Genomic DNA, 16,249 nt, shown 5'->3' on the forward strand with positions numbered 1-16,249 from the left:
TTCCACCAGAACACAGGTGTTGTGAAACCCACCACTGAATCTAAGCCAAGTGGCAAAGGAAAAGACTCTTATCAACACTGTCATCATTAGACACATAGCTCAGGTAAGTTTGACATTCATGCCCATCCGATCTACAAATGTGGTGGGGCTGACAAAGGAACCATAAAAATTTGAGAAACAGTCTGCTGAGATGGAAAAGGGCTCCTTCAAGGATGCCTGTGTCTTGGATAAAGTGAAAGATGGATGTGAGTGTGGTATCCCCATTTATCAGTGGTACCACCATCAACATCTCCCTGTGGCAATGCAAGATCAGCAAGTACAACGTGACCATTGTTGATGTCCCAGGATACAGACTTTATAAAAAAGATGACTGCAGGCACATCTCAGCCAGACCATGCTGTACTGATTGCTGCTGATGGTGAATTTGAAGCTAGTGTCTCCAGACCTATGAGCGTGTCTTTCTAGCTTACACACTGGGTGTAAAACAAGTAACTGTTGGTGTTAACAAAAGGGATTCCTACAGCCAGAAAGAGATACGAAGACACTGTCAAGGAAGTCAGCGCCTACATTAGGAAAACTGGCCATAAGCCTGACACAGTAGCATTTGTGCCAGCTCTGGTTGGAATGGTGACACTCTGGAGCCATGGAAAGTCATCCATAAAGATGGCAGTGCCAGCGGAACCATACCGCCTGAAGCTCTGGATTGCATCCAGCTACCAACTTATCTGACTGACAAGCCCTTTTGTCTGCCCTTCCAGGACGTCTATAAAGTTGATGGAACTGGTACTGTCCCTGTGGAGACTGCTGTTCTCAGCCCCCAGCACGGTGGTCACTTGGCTCCAGCCAGTGATACAAATGAAGTCCAGTCCCTTGGAATGCACCATGAAGCTTTGGGTGAAGCTCTTCCTGGGGATTCCATGGGCTTCAGTGTTGAGATGGTATCTATCAAAGATGTTTGCCATGGCACCATTCTTACTGGTGACAGTAAATATGACCTACCAGTGGAAGCAGCTGACTTCCTGACCATCCTGAACCATTCAGGACAAACCAGTGATGCCACGCATCTGTGCGTGGTTGCCACACAGCCCACATTGCTTGCAGATTTGTTGAACAGAGGAGTTTTGACTGCCGTTCTTAGAAGAAGCTAGAAGGTGGGTCCGTATTCTGGAAATCTTGCAAGGCTAATATGTGTGTTGAGAGATTCTCTGATCCTCCTTAGGGTCGTTTTACGATTCGTGACATGGGCCAGCCAGTTGCTGTGGGTGTCGTCAAAGCAGAGGGCTGCTGGAGTTGGCAAGGTCACCGAGTCGGTCTAGAAAGTTCAGGAGGCTAAAGTAATATTATCCCCAATGCCTGCACCCCCATTTTAATGGATGGTAAAAGAATGATCTCGGAACTGTTTCCCTCAATTGGCCATATAAGTGTAATAGTAAAAAACTGGTTAATGACAACAATGTTTCACTAAAAACCTTCAGACGGGAAAGAGAATGTTTGGTGAGCTGGGGAGGTTGTTACTGTTGTTGTTTAGTCGCTAAGTTGTATCCAATTCTTTTTAGCCATCCCATGGTCTACAGCCTGCAGTCTCCTCTGTCCATGGGATTTTCCAGGCAAGAATACTGGGGTGAGTTGCCATGCCCTCTTCCAGGGGATCTTCCCAATCCAGGGATTGAACTCATGTCTCCTGCATTGGCAGGCAGATTCTTTACAACTGAGCTGGGGAGGGGGGCAATTTTAAATTATTAGCATTTAAAATAAACACTTTTTAATGGAAACGACTTGACCAAAACTTAGGCACAGAATTTTGAGACCCCTGAAAACAAAGTTTGATAAACAAAAATGAAAAAAAAAAAATGGCCCCAAAGATGAATGGGAAAATGATGGTGTGGTGAATTGCAAAGTGCGCACACAAATTCCTCCCAGCTTGGGTAGTAAGATTTTGCAGTTCCTTCCTCCAGACTGGGAAGGGTTTCTTCACCCATCCAGGAACAATCTGGAATTAGAGGTCTCAGCAGCTGAGTACCACTGTTCTCTTCTCCTCCTTTAGGTCTCCTCTCTGAGTATTGATGTTCGGTAACATTTTAGCTACATCAACACTGCAATTTTACTTTGTTGCTATTGAAGTAGTCCTGGATCACTAATTTCACATGTAATCATATTTCCAAAGAGGTCTGTGTGGGGCAAATCAGCCTTGAAAGTGCAGGAAGAGGAACAGAATGTCAGGCAGCTCAAGTTGAATGGTGTACACTGGAGCCGGCAGCCAGTTCTGAACGAGTTAGAGAGGAGCGCTGTGGCAGTCCGGGCGCGGTGGGACCATTCCGTGTAGAAGCCACAACAAATGCAAAGACACTGAGATACCATGGTAATCAGAGGGGTCAGGAAGCAGCCAAAGGGCCAGTGTGGCTGCAAGGGAGGCCGGGCCAGAGCCGTAAAGGCGAGGTTGTTGGAGAGTCATCCAGTTTATGCAGTTCTTGTTGACAAAGTAAGGTCTCTGGAGTATTCAAATTGTCTAGATTTTCAGTTCTTAAACTGGGAACCCAGCTGCCCAGAGCGCACCCCAAAACTCACAGATTGGACGAGTTTTATAAGTGGAGGGAAATGCATCAATTCCTGACACCCGTTGCAAAGTATGAACTCAAGATAGTTCATAGTTTGAGCATTCCATTGTGCTCCGTTTCTTTCTTCTTTTTCTTTCTCTGTGTTACTTTTCTGTCAAAGATATCAGAGTTTCTCAAAGCTGGAATTCCAGTGGTTACTGTAATAAGAAGTAAGAGCCAAGAAGAATCTACATGAAACAGAAAATAAGGGTAAAAGTGTCTAATCTGATTTCACGGTTAGAAAGAGCAGTATGCCTAACAGATGCACACATATCCTTAGTAAATAATTGAAGTTATTTAATAATAAAAGAAAAAATATTTTTTTCTTTTAAATGCTGTGCATTTCCCCCCCACATAGCTACTTGTTAGAACATAAATACTTACTAAATTGTTTGGGTCTAACTATTTCATAAATTTGTAACAATTTGGTAATCTGATTTTATTTATTTTTTTTTTTTTGCCTAGGGCCCTGGGAAAAAGTCTCTGAGACCCTAAGGGTGTCATGAATTGAGCAAGTTTGGGAATCTCTGCTCTGTACCCTTAATTGGTACTCACTTTTGTGGATTCAGAATTCCCATCAATGGACTTCAGTGTTTTTTTCTTTTTGGTAGCTTGAAGTTTCCCCAGTCAACACAACTGAGCGATTAGTACTACTTTACTTTAAATGATCATTTAAATTCAATTTTTCTTGCTCCCTTTCTTTTTTTTTCCCTCTCCCTTTCTTTTTGTATACCCATGTCCATAGCCATATTGTTCACAATATCAAGAAGCAGATGCAACCCAAGTGTCCATCAAAAGATAAAAAGATAATTAAAGTGTGGTGTATACCTACATTGGAATACTATCCAGCCTTAAAAAGGAAGGAAATTCTATGCATACTACAATGTGGATGAACCTTGAAGATATCATGCTAAGTCGGACATAAAAGGACAAATGCTGTGTGATCACAATTATATGAGGGACTGAGATAATCACGATGGTGTGATCACTCACCTAGAGCCAGACATCCTGGAATGTGAAGTCAAGTGGGCCTTAGAAAGCATCACTACGAACAAAGCTAGTGGAGGTGATGGAATTCCAGTTGAGCTATTTCAAATCCTGAAAGATGATGCTGTGAAAGTGCTGCACTCAATATGCCAGCAAATCTGGAAAACTCAGCAGTGGCCACAGGACTGGAAAAGGTCAGTTTTCATCCCAATCCCAAAAAAAGGCAATGCCAAAGAATGCTCGAACTACTGCACAATTGCACTCATCTCACACACTAGTAAAGTAATGCTCAAAATTCTCCAGGCCAGGCTTCAGCAATATGCGAACCATGAATTTCCAGATGTTCAAGCTGGTTTTAGAAAAGGCAGAGGAACCAGAGATCAAATTGCCAACATCCGCTGGATCATTGAAAAAGCAAGAGAGTTCCAGAAAAACTTCTATTTCTGCTTTATTGACTATGCCAAAGCCTTTGACTGTGTGGATCACAATAAACTGTCGAAAATTCTGAAGGAGATGGGAATAGCAGACCACCTGACCTGCCTCTTGAGAAACCTGTATGCAGGTCAGGAAGCAACAGTTAGAACTGGACATGGACCAACAGACTGGTTCCAAATAGGAAAAGGAGTACGTCAAGGCTGTATATTGTCACCCTGCTTATTTAGCTTATATGCAGAGTACATCATGAGAAGCACTGGGCTGGAAGAAGCACAAGCTGGAATCAAGATTGCCAGGAGAAATATCAGTAACCTATGTGCAGATGACACCACCCTTATGGCAGAAAGTGAAGAGGAACTAAAAAGCCTCCTGATTAAAGTGAAAGAGGAGAGTGAAAAAGTTGACTTAAAGCTCAACATTCAGAAAACTAAGATCATGGCATCTGGTCCCCTCACTTCATGGCAAATAGATGGGGAGACAATGGAAACAGTGTCAGACTTTATTTTTTGGGCTCCAAAATCACTGCAGATGGTGGTTGCAGCCATAAAATTAAAAGATACTCCTTGGAAGGAAAGTTATGACCAACCTAGACAGCATATTAAAAAGCAGAGACATTACTTTGTCAACAAAGGTCCAAAAGTCAAGGCTATGGTTTTTCCAGTAGTCATGTATGGATGTGAGAGTTGGACCATGAAGAAAGCTGAGCACTGAAGAATTGATGCTTTTAAACTGTGGTGTTGGAGAAGACTCTTGAGAGTCCCTTGGACTGCAAGGAGATCCAACCAGTCCATCCTGAAGGAGATCAGTCCTGGGTGTTCATTGGAAGGACTGATGCTGAAGCTGAAGCTCTAATACTTTGGCCACCTCATGCGAAGAGCTGGGAGGGATTGGGGGCAGGAGGAGAAGGGGATGATAGAGGATGAGATGGCTGGATGCCATCACCGACTTGATGGACATGAGTTTGGGTGGACTCCGGGAGTTGATGATGAACAGGGAGGCCTGGCGTGCTGCAGTCCATGGGGTTGCAAAGAGTCAGACATGACTGAGTGATTGAACAAAACAGTGAATTCTGTAGCTGGTCCCAGTAAGTATTCCAGAGCTTAGGTATTTGATGGTTTATTTTCAGAGAGGGAAATGGGAGCGGGGTTAACTGTTGTGATTTATGGGGTCACAAAGAGTTGGACACGACTGAGTGACTGAACTGAACTGGGAGTAGTTATATCCATAGAGACAGAAGGTAGAATGTTGACTGTCAGGGCCTGGGGAGAGCGGAGAAAGGAGAGGTCTTGCTGGGGAAAGAGTTTTAGCTTTTGAAGATGCAGAATGTTAGGGAGACAGATGGAAGCAATGGTTGCACAATAATGTGAATGTACCAAATGCCATTAAACTGTACACTTAAAATTTTTAAAATGGTAAACTTTAGCTTAGATGTGTTTTACCACAATTAAAAAAAAAATGATTTATGAATTTCACAGGCCAGGGTTATCATTCCTAAGACGTAAATTAATATTCTCACCTACAGAGGGCGCCCTTGTCAGTTCCTGGTACTTTCCCTCCTGGGGTTGCAAGAACTGTACCTTCATTTGAAAATGGTGAAGATGTTTGGTAGAAACCGACACAATACTGTAAAGCAATTATCCTTCAATTAGAAATAAGTGAATTTTAAAAAATGGTGAAGATGCTACATTTTATGTTATACGTATTTTATCACAGTAAAAGCTAATTTTAAAAAAGCAAGATTACATAGTGTGAGGCCTTTTAGGATTGGAAGAACTGATGTCAGATTTGGCTGAATTTAATCATTCACAATGCTCCAAGAACCAAACAGCCCTCCAGAAAAAAATTTCTCATACTATATTCTTCATCTACAAAGAGAAAAATATGAACAACATAGAAACAGCATGCAAAAAAAAAGAAATGAAAATATGTATTTAAGAAAACATTGGAAAAAAAGAAAACATTGGGCTTCCCTGCCATTCTGGAGGGAAGCGAGGTCCCAAGAACGCAGGTATGTCACAGAGGGCTGGGCAACAGGGATGCTCCTCGGCAGAGGAGAAGAGTAAGGAGGCTGACAGAGTGGGCCAGAGGTTGGGAGAAAAGAGGGGGATTCAGAAGCCAGGGTCAGGGACAGTTCAAAGAAAGAAAAAAACCAAGATTCTGGTGAAAAATAGCTAGCCACGTCTCCTGACAAATCGGAAATCATCTCCATCCTTACCTAACAAGGCAAGGAGCATTTGATTACAGAGACATCCCTAGGGGTTTGAATGAAAACCAGACACTGTACCATGCTCAAACGACAATACACAGAGGCCTTAAAATGGTCATGCTTCTGACCATGTGTGGGGCTTCCGCTCTATACTCTACCACCACCCACAGCACAGGCACCAGTAGGGGCAGGGCTGGGATGGGAGCCCGTGAGAGCTGCCCGTGGAGCCCCTACAATCACCCACTGCACGACAGCCGGCGGGGCAAGCGTCTTCCCAGCCTCCTATGGAGCTTTCTCCTATCAGCACGCCTTCCTCTCTGATGGCAGAAAATGAGGTAGGAAGAGTGGTTTAGTCGCTAAGTCGTATCTGACTCTTGCAACCCCGAGGACTATAGCTGGCCAGGCTCCTCTGTCCATGGGGGTTCTCCAGGCGAGAGTACTGCAGTGGGTTGCCATTCTCTGGAGCAAAGTGCCCTGCCCTCAGCTAGGGATCTAGAGGCACTTGTGAAAGCAGCGTGTCACTGGCAGCGGGCTGCAGCCTCAGGGCTTCTGAACTCCCAGCCTTAGAGAGCGAGATGGTGTCTGCTCCCTCCAAGGTGAAGTCATGCGCTCCTCCAGGAGCTGAATTTACCACTTTGAACACTCCCACGGATCAGAATTTAATCATTCACAATGCTCCAAGAACCAAACTGCCCCCCCCCAGGAAAAAATATGCTCATAGTATATTCTTCATCTACAAAGAGAAAGATATGAACAACATAGAAACAGCATGCAAAAAAAAAGAAATGAAAATATGTATTTAAGAAAATATTGGGCTTCCCTGGTGGCTCAGATGGTAAAGAATCTGCCTGTGGCACCGGAGACTCAGGTTCAATCCCTGGATCGGGAAGATCCCGTGCAGAAGGGAAGGGCTACCCACTACAGCATTCTTGCCTGGAGACATCCATAAACAGAGAGCCTGGCAGGCTACAGTCCATGGGGTCACAAAGAGTCAGACACGACTGAGCAACTAAGCGTGCATGCACACACACACACATGCACACACACGCATGCAAAAGCATTAAGGAATGTCAAGGAACCAGTAGAGATTTAGCCCAGTTTCCTGAAATCCTACATCTAATTTAGAGTGTGGGCTTTTAGAGCCAAAGTGGAATTTTGAGTCCAGCATTTTCCTTTTGCAAAACTTGAAAAATGAAAGGCAGGGAGGTCCAATGCCTCTGTGGGTGGCTGTCTGTGGGTGGCAGGGGCCAGGTACAGACTACTGCACCTGACGCTTTTGACCTTGGACCAACCCCAGTGTTGAGCCCATATCCTTCAAGGCCTCCTTCCAAGGACTTTTGGGTCAAACATTCCCCTCGCAGCCTCTCTCCGCTACATCCCCAGCTTTCACAGTCCTCAGCGAGCATGCTGTTTGCTATTGATGTGGCTCTTTGGTGCCAGCTCTATAAACAAACCACCGTTTGTTGCTGTCTAAAAATAAGCCTTTTTAGCTCTGGATGACATTCAGCCTCAGTATCCTGAGCTGAAAGGTTGGTTTCTTTGCAGCTGACAGATGGTGGCTTATGTCTTCTCAGAGCAGCTACAGCCCATCTTTGTTGAGCGGCCCAAAGCCTTACCTTGATGGCTCAGGGAGAGGACCGGCTCGGGGCTGGGAGTTGATGTGCCTAGCACACAAACATCATCCAAAATAGATTTGGCTACATGGGGAGGGAAGTAGCCAGGATCTCAAGGAAGGAGGAAAATAAGGAGGAAGCTTAGAGCCGGGAAGAAGGAACAGGGTGGCTTCCAAAGGGAAAAATTAAAAAGATAGGAATTAAGGTACGTAATTTACAATGTCTGGCAAAGATGCATCTTAGACCAATTATTCCAGGTACGGAGGCACTTCTCAAACTCATGTGCAAGAAGGGGCAAGATGGCCAATGGTCCATCCAATAGAAAGCGACACTTTTATTTTATTCCATCTTAGCATCTATCCCCTAATTCCTGTGCCTTTGCAGTTTAAGAAGACTGCTCTGCATGAGTTAGGTTGTCAGCTTCTGTATCTGAGACAAGGACACACTGGCAGTGCCTGGGCCAGCTTCATGGGCACATGGCCTGTGTGGCTTCTCAGGGCCCTCTGTTCGAAGAGACCATGCTGGGTTTACTGCCCTACCATCACTACCTTGAAATTCGTAATAATTGTTGAGCAAGGAGCCATGCGTTTTCATTTTGCACTGAAGCTGAAGCTCCAATACTTTGGCCACCTGACATGAAGAGCTGACTCTGGAAAGGACACTGATGCTGGGAAAGATTGAAGGCAGGAGGAGAAGGGGACGGCAGAGGCTGAGATGGTTGGGTGACATCACTGACTCAATGGACATGAGTTTGAGCAAACTCCGGAAGATGATGAAGGACAGGGAAGACTGGCGTGCTGCAGTCGTGGGGTTGCAGAGTCAGACACAACTGAGTGACTGAACAAGACTGAATTCTGAAGCTGGTCCCAGTCAGTACCCCAGAGCTTAGGTACTGTAGTCAGTACCCCAGAGCTTGGGTATTGATGGTTTATTTTCAGAGAGGGAAATGGGAGCAGGGGGTAACTGGCTTCCATTTTGCTGGGAGCACACAAAGTATGAGGAACAGAGAGGCAAATAAGTAGAGTTCTTTAATTCTCTCGCAAGATGTCAAAATTGTTAAAGTGATCAGATTAGGACTAAGACGTGATTTAACAGGGAGCAAGTGAAGGGCACAGCAGAGGGCAGGCAGGGTCTGTCCTCCAGCCTCATCACTCGCGTCCCGCAGCCGTGTGGCTCCACCCTTCCTGAACACCTTTCCAGTCTGGCCACTTCCCCTTCTCTCTGGGCCCGCAAAGCCCCAGGCCAGCGTGCAGTCACAGCCTCCCTGTCACTCTCCCCTCCTGACCATCTCCCTGGACCCACTGGTGGTCTTTGTGCACTTTTTAAAAAAGAAAGAAAGTCGCTCAGTCGTGTCCGACTCTTTGTGACCCCATGGGCTGTAGCCTACAAGGGTCCTCTGTCCATAGGATCTTCCAGGAAAGAATACCAGAGTGGGTAGCCATTTCCATCTCCAGGGGATCTTCCCCACCCAGGGATCGAAGCCAGGTCTCTAGCATTGCGGGCAGATGCTTTTCCATCTAAGCCACCAGGGAAGCCCTATAAAAAACAGTCCTACTGTGTAACACAGTGAACCATATTCAATATCTTGTAATAAACTAAATTGGAAAAGAATATGAAAAAGAAAAAAATTGCAAAGAATGTTTATATATGTATAATGATTATATACGTATATATGCTGTTTTCAGTTGTTAAGTCACTTTTGTGACCCCATGGAGTAAAAGCCCATCAGGCTGCTCTGTACACGGGATTTTCCAGGCAAGAATACGGGAGTGGGTTGCCATCTCCTTCTCCAGGGGATCTTCCCAACCCAGGGATCAAACACATATCTCCTGCATTGTCAGGTGGGTTCTTTACTACTGAGTCACCAGGCAGCCTATATATATATGCCAGCGCAGAAGACCTAAAAGACTTGGGTTCGATCCCTGGGTTGGGAAGATCCCCTGGAGGAGGCCATGGCAACCCACTCCAGTATTGCTGCCTGGAGAGTTCCATGGACGGAGGAGCCTGGTGGGTTACAGTCCATGGGGTCGCAGAGTCAGACACGACTGAAGCGACTTAGCAAGCGAGAATCACTCTGCTGTACAGTAGTAATGAACACAACATTGTAAACCAACTACACGTCAATAAAAACTTTAAATAAAAAGATTTTCAATGAATAAGCAGCTTTATGGGGAATTCCTTAGGAGCCCAGCAGTTAAGTCTCTCTGCCTCCACTGTAGGGGGCTTGGGTTTGATCCCTGTGAATTGAGATCCCACATGCCTTGCAGCATGGCCAAAAAAGAAAAAAGCTTTATGGAGATATAATCCACATAGCACACAACTTATCCATTGACGGTTCAGTGGGCTTTGGCATACTACATTATTTGTTTTTTTGAGGTTATGGTAACTACACAGCATAAGAACTGCCACTTTAAGTGTACAATTCAGTGACATTAATTACATCCAGAGTGTTATATACCCATCATCACCATCTGTTTCCAAAACTTTTTCATTGCCCCAAACAGAAGCCCCATATCCATTAAGAGAGAATTTTCTATTCTCTTTTGCCCCACCTCTCAGTAACCTCTCTGTCTCTATAACGTGGTCTGCTATGGATATTTCATGTCAGTGGTATTTATGCAATGCTTACCACTTTCTTATTTCACCTAGCATGCTTTGTAAGCAGTTTCCATGCTATAGCATGTGTCAGAAGTTCATTCCTTTTTATGACTGGGTAATATTCCACACTTGGTTCATCCATTCATCCATCCATGGACACCTAGGTTGCTCTACATTCGGCTACTGTGAATAAAGCTGCCATGAACACAGATGCACAAATATCTCTTGGATTTGATTCTTTTGGGACCCTGGGCCCGTTGTTGACCACTCCAGTCCAGTTGCACGCAGCAGAGTCATCTTTTACCAACACACACTTGATTGTGTCACTCATCTGCTTACAGCAGTTTGCTAGCTTAAGATGGAAATGCTCACAAAGCTTAGGACAAAGATGGCCATGCTCAGCAGGGTCTCTGGTCCCTGAGCTCCGGCGGCTGACCTCTCCACATCACCTCGCCCTACCCTTTTCTCTCTGTTCCATTCCCTCCATGCCTCTCTGTGGAGCTGTGTTCCATTTGGATTTCACAGGTGCTCATTCATTTTCCTAAGATGTTGTGTGTGGGTGTGTGCATGTGTGTGTCCTCAGTCATGTCTGACTCTTTGCAACCCCATGGACTGCAACCCCAGCCAGGCTCCTCTGTCCATGGAATTTCTCAGGCAAAAATACTGGAGTGGGTTGCTATTTCCTATTCCAGAGGATCTTCCCAACCCAGCGATCGAAACTGCATGTCTTGCATCGCCTACATTAAAAGGTAGATTCCTTACCACTGCTCCACCTGAGACCTGGCGTTCTGCTCAGAACACTCCTAAGATGTTCATCCTCCCCAAATACCTAGCTTTTGCTTGACCAACTCTTCCCATGTAATCTTAAAAAGGGCTCCCCTGGTCGCTCAGTATTAAAAAGGTTGCTAACACCTGCCTTCCTCACTCCCTTCCTCCCACCCTCCCTCTGTCTTGCTCCTGCGGTCCCTCGCTGTTCATTTGGCATTACCAGTTGAAAGTCTGTCTTCCTCACCCGTTGGTTGGTGTTTAGTTGCTAATCGTGTGCTACCCCGTGGACTGTTTCCTGCTAGGCTCCTCTGTCCATGGGATTCTCCAGGCAAGAATACTGGAGTGGGTTGTCATTTCCTACTCCAGGGGATCTTCCCAACCCGGGGATCCAACCCGAGCCTGGTGCATTGACAGGTGGGTTCTTTATCACCGAGCCACCAGGGAAGCCTCTTCCTCACTGTGCCAATGACTGATATTGACTGAGCACTTACTCCTTCCAGGCCCAGTTCCTATTCTCCTCACCTGTATCAACTCCTTAAATCTTCACAGTAGGCCTGCCGCCTTTACAGATAAGAAAGCCTGGGGATGCTGTTCCCGTGAGAGGCAGTACCCACACTGGCATCCCCGCCCTGAGGGAGCATGGTTCCCTTCCTGGGCCAGATATTCAGCTCCTAGAGAGGATCTAGCCCAGATAGGTACCTAACTCCTATCCAAACTAGATGAATCAATGGAATGCAATGTGCATGGAGGAAACTGAATTTTGAGCAAAGGTCACTTACTGAATGGCTGCTAGGTGCTAGGCATCCTTACCTCCCCCCCCCCCCCCCCCCCCGCGCGCTTCAGTTTCCCCAACCTTGAAAGCACACAAGAGTACTGAGTATCAAGGGTTATTGAGAAGGCTGAACGTTTTCATGCAGGTTTTAAAAATACTGGTGCCTGGCTGACTGGGTCCCACTAACACATTTGATGGTTACATCTGCCGCGCTCCCCGCCCCCGCCCCCGCCCTCGCGCCCGCACCCTCTCCAGACAGAAGAGGAAATGGCTGGAATTTTCCCTTCCCGAGCACAGAGTGGGACGCGATGACATCCAGCCCCGGGGGCCTTGCGGCCCACCTCTAAGAGGTTCCCGCAGGTAGGCCAGCGGGTCGCTCGGGGGTTCCCTCTCCAGGCCTTCCCGGCAAGAGGTACTGCGCGTCTCCCCTCCTCGGGCACTTCAGAGCCTGGGGGCCCGCAGGGCGCCTGGGCCCGCCCTTGGGCCTCTTTATCTACGTTTCCGCGTCAGGCCCGCGGCGAACTTGGCAGGCGCTTCCGCGGTGTTCAGGAACACTCTGTGCCGAGCGCGCTCCCGCGCGGCCCGCCTCCCTCCCCGCCAGCCCGGATGCCCCGCGCAGTCCGCGGGCGTTGGGTCGGTGGACCCCAGGTTCGGCACCCGGCGCGCATCCACAGAGCCCCGGTGCCCTTGTCCTCGATGCCCCCCGAGCCCGGGCGGTGCGAAAATCCACTGCTCGCCCACGGGCTGGGCGTCCAAACGTAGGTTACCCCGCGCGTCATCGAGAGGTTCAGAAAGATGCTGTGGCCCCATTTTAAAACAAAGCCTGTTTATTAGCGTTCGGCTGCGGGCTGGGCCGGCCCAGCGTCAGATCCTGTGCGCGGCCGACACCCAGCACTCACAGGAAAAGTGGGCAGCTAAAAGAAACCTGTTCTGGACCCTGTGACCCGTTCGGAGCACAACGCCTCCCCTTTCCGCTCCCCCTTCGCCCCGCGGTGGTTCCCGTCAGGGCTGCGTCCGCTTCGGCAATCGCCAGGGCTCCGGGGTCTCAGTCTCCTCCCCTGTGAAATGGGGATAAGTGCGTGCTCGGCGATTATGCACGTGGAGCGCGGCCGGTCGCCTGAGACGTCAGCGCTGCGGCTCCGCACCTCCTGGACCCCACCTTCCCACCGCCCCGGCCTCGGCCCCGCCCCGGGGCTCCCGGGCTCAGCGCGCGGCGCTGGCTCCAAAGTGCGTCACGGGCGCTCCTCCGGCGGCCAGGGCGAGGCTGGCACGCGGCCAGCGCGGGCCTGGCAGCGGGTGCCTGGCCGTCTCGGAGGGGCTGGGACCCGGGGTGTGCAAGGCGCTCCAGTCGCGCGCTCTTGGGGGCGCCTTCCGCGGCAGGCAGCGCGCCAGGGCCCCGGCCTCCGGCAGCCTCGGGGGCGCAGAGGGGCTACACTTTCCCTTCGCCCCCCGCCCTCGTTTCCTCCCGCGCGGCCCGCAGCGGAGATTTCCTCTCGGGGAAACTACGCGGATCCTTCCCGGGGCTCCTCGCCCCGCCCCAGGTCTCCGCCCCCTCCTCTTCGCTGGGGAGCCGGTGCTCGCCCGCGGCGGAGAGGAGGCGCTGGCAGCCTGGGCCGGGAGGTGGCAGGGGGCCGCGGAGACGTCGGCTACCGACTCGTCCTGCCATGTGACGCCGCCCTCCGCCCGGTGATCCCCCGTGCGCCCCGGGCCCGAGCCCGCGCTCTGTCGCGCGGCACATCATGCTGCTGCCCGGCCACGGGCGCCCACCCTCCGCCGCGCAACCCGCGCAGCATCCTGGCCTCCGCAGGCAGGTGGAGCCTCCCGGGCAGCTCCTGCGTCTCTTCTGCTGCACCGTCCTGGTCTGCTCCAGAGAGATCTCGGCGCTCACCGACTTCTCCGGTAAGAAGCCACCTCCCTCGCCGAGCGCCCCCCGGCGCCGCGGGGCGCTAAGGTGAGCCCTCGGTCGGGGGCCGGCGCCCGAGGGGGCAAGGCCGGGTTGCTAGAAAGTTAGGGCGAGCTAGGAGCCCGTTTTCTTGCCTGATGCGAACTCTTCGCATATAAGCAGCTGCATGTGGGATGACGGCAGAGGAGTCCCCCAAGAAGGAAGGGTGGGTAGAGTGTTTGGAGTATGTCTCCCGATGAATTGACTTCGTCAGTTTCCCAGGGTCGGGGACCAGACTCGGAAGGATGCGTATCAGCACCTTGCGCTGAGTCCTGTGCGCCGAGCTCAGCGCTGTTGGTACACGTGCTGTGGTCTACGTGGTACTTGGTTTGCTTTACGCGCAGTTTGGGTGTGCCCCAGCCGACCTCGTGGGTGCCCACGTAAGGAGACCAGTCCAGGAGACATTTGACCTGAAGTCTTTGCCAACAGACCTGAGGGAAACCCGGGGGTGGGGTGGTGGAAGGTCCGATGGAGATGCCATGAGAGATGAATAGAAGCTTGCAGAACAGAGAGAGTAGACTCAGGGGTAAGACTTTACCGCCAAAAGGCACCAGAGTTGGTCCCTTCCAGCCCCCATCACTTTAAAAAAGAAAAGAATAACAATTTCCCCTCCCAGTGACCGATAAGGCTTTTCTTTGGGGGAGACTGAGACCAAGGCTCCCACAGCCGATCTCAGATCGTTCTGGGGTTGTAGGTGTGGCGCCACAAAGGGAGAGAGGTTTCTGAATTGATGGGGGCTAGAGGGACCGCATTCTTAAATTACTTTCCCCGTTGCTGAGAGTAACAAGACGTCCCTACAAAGGTGGATCAGACCTGGGTCTCCGTCTGGCGAGGTTGGAGGCCTTTCACCCTTTCCTCGCCCCTGCCCAGCCCAGGGAGCTGCTCTGAGTCCCATTCTTTGCCTTCTCCAGCATCTCCTGTCAAGTCCAGGCTTCCTGCATTTCTGCCTTAAAGGTCTTTTGCGGTATAATCACAGTCAGCAAGCCTCCTTCCTCAGCCCCTGTTTGTGCAGTACACTAGTTCATGGCAAGGGACACTGGCAAACCCGAAGCTGAGCTGGGTTTCTAGTTTACTTACAGAGAATGTCATTGTTAGCTCAGAGCCCTCGGGTCAGAGGTTCTTTGCTTTGAATATTTAATATCAAGGCAGTGTTTCTACCTCGCCAAGGAAGCCAAGACATGCCTATTTGGCAAGGAAACTGAGGTCCTTAAGACCGAGGGTCAGAGCGCTGTGGTAAATGTGCTGGGAAAAATGCTGAATTTCAAGTGCTATTGACTTTTTTTTTTTTTTTTTTGGTAATAGAACTTTCTTGGCTGCTAGAAAAGTTCTGTCTTTGCTGATTTAAGCTATGGAAAGTAGTCTGAATTCAGCCACCGGCAAGCTGTGAGTATTGTTGAGGAAAGAGCAGAAAGCCAAGGAGCCTTTCTTTTGTGACATCATTGTAACTGAACAAATGTTGCTTTAGGTGCTGTTGCGGTGTAACCGTTAGATTGTTCTCACAGATTATAGGCACTTAGAGCTGTTTCTTTAGTGAAGTGGTTGCAATCCTTGAAGCAGTCTATAGGTTACCACCCAAGTTTGGAACTGTCTGAAGGTAACAGCTGTTTCAGAGGGTGAACTTGAGATGTCAAACAGGGGTGCTCTAAACTTGGAAGTGGGTGTTTTCATCTATTTCTCTAAATGATTAAATGAGAAAAGGAATTTTCTTGTGCTTTTAGTGGGCACCTAGATTCCAGGGTCTGAGACTCCCTGAGCCGATATTCGGTCGATGGTGACGTTGCCAGGTCCACCCACAGGCAACCTCCATGATTTCTCTGGTCAACCTTGCTCTTTAGAGATCTGAAGACCAGGGATAAAGTGGCTGGGAGCCTTTTGGGGAGAAGAAAAGAAAAACAACCTTGTCTGAAACCACAGACACACTCATGTTTAGATCTAAATTCTAGCTTGTATGGCTTTAGGGAAATATTAGAAAAGGCTCAGAGATAATGTCTTCCAAAGTTGATTCATTTGACTTGAACCTTTAGGGACCCCCCAAGCCATGTGACATGCAGCATCCAAGAGAATGCCTAAGCTCCAAAGATGACAGTCTGAGGGTTCAGTTGAAAGCTTTAGTTGACACAGTGGATCCTGGTCATGTGACTCCAACACACACACACACACACACACACACCCTTCCCCAGCTCCCACCTCTGTGGCCTCAAAGCCTGATTCCTGCTCTCCTGGGAACAAGAGGCCCTGTTCCTGAACTTGGAGGAGTGTGTAGAAACCAGTACCTGAAAAGAGACAGTGGACTCCCGCTTCGGAGCCTGACAGCAATAGCTGAGCATTGGAGAG

The 16,249-nt window shown here is 49.0% G+C and overlaps 1 protein-coding gene across 9 annotated transcripts in view; it reads left to right on the forward strand.

The window, feature by feature from the left end:
* Nucleotides 1-12,362: 12,362 nt before the first annotated feature.
* Nucleotides 12,363-16,249, forward strand: part of EVA1C (eva-1 homolog C) — a 106,882-nt gene continuing 102,995 nt past the window's right edge. For 2 of the 9 annotated variants that reach the window (XM_070455149.1, XM_070455151.1), the window contains exon 1: nt 12,380-13,872. In XM_070455149.1, the coding sequence (XP_070311250.1) occupies nt 13,039-13,872 (834 nt within the window). In that variant the 5' untranslated portion in view covers nt 12,380-13,038. Of the gene's footprint in view, nt 13,873-16,249 lie in introns of all 9 variants that reach the window. The other 7 variants (XM_070455154.1, XM_070455156.1, XM_070455155.1 and 4 more) reach the window with 6 other exon arrangements.

Source organism: Odocoileus virginianus, chromosome 25 (genome assembly GCF_023699985.2).
Source record: "Odocoileus virginianus isolate 20LAN1187 ecotype Illinois chromosome 25, Ovbor_1.2, whole genome shotgun sequence".
NCBI lineage: Eukaryota > Metazoa > Chordata > Mammalia > Artiodactyla > Cervidae > Odocoileus > Odocoileus virginianus.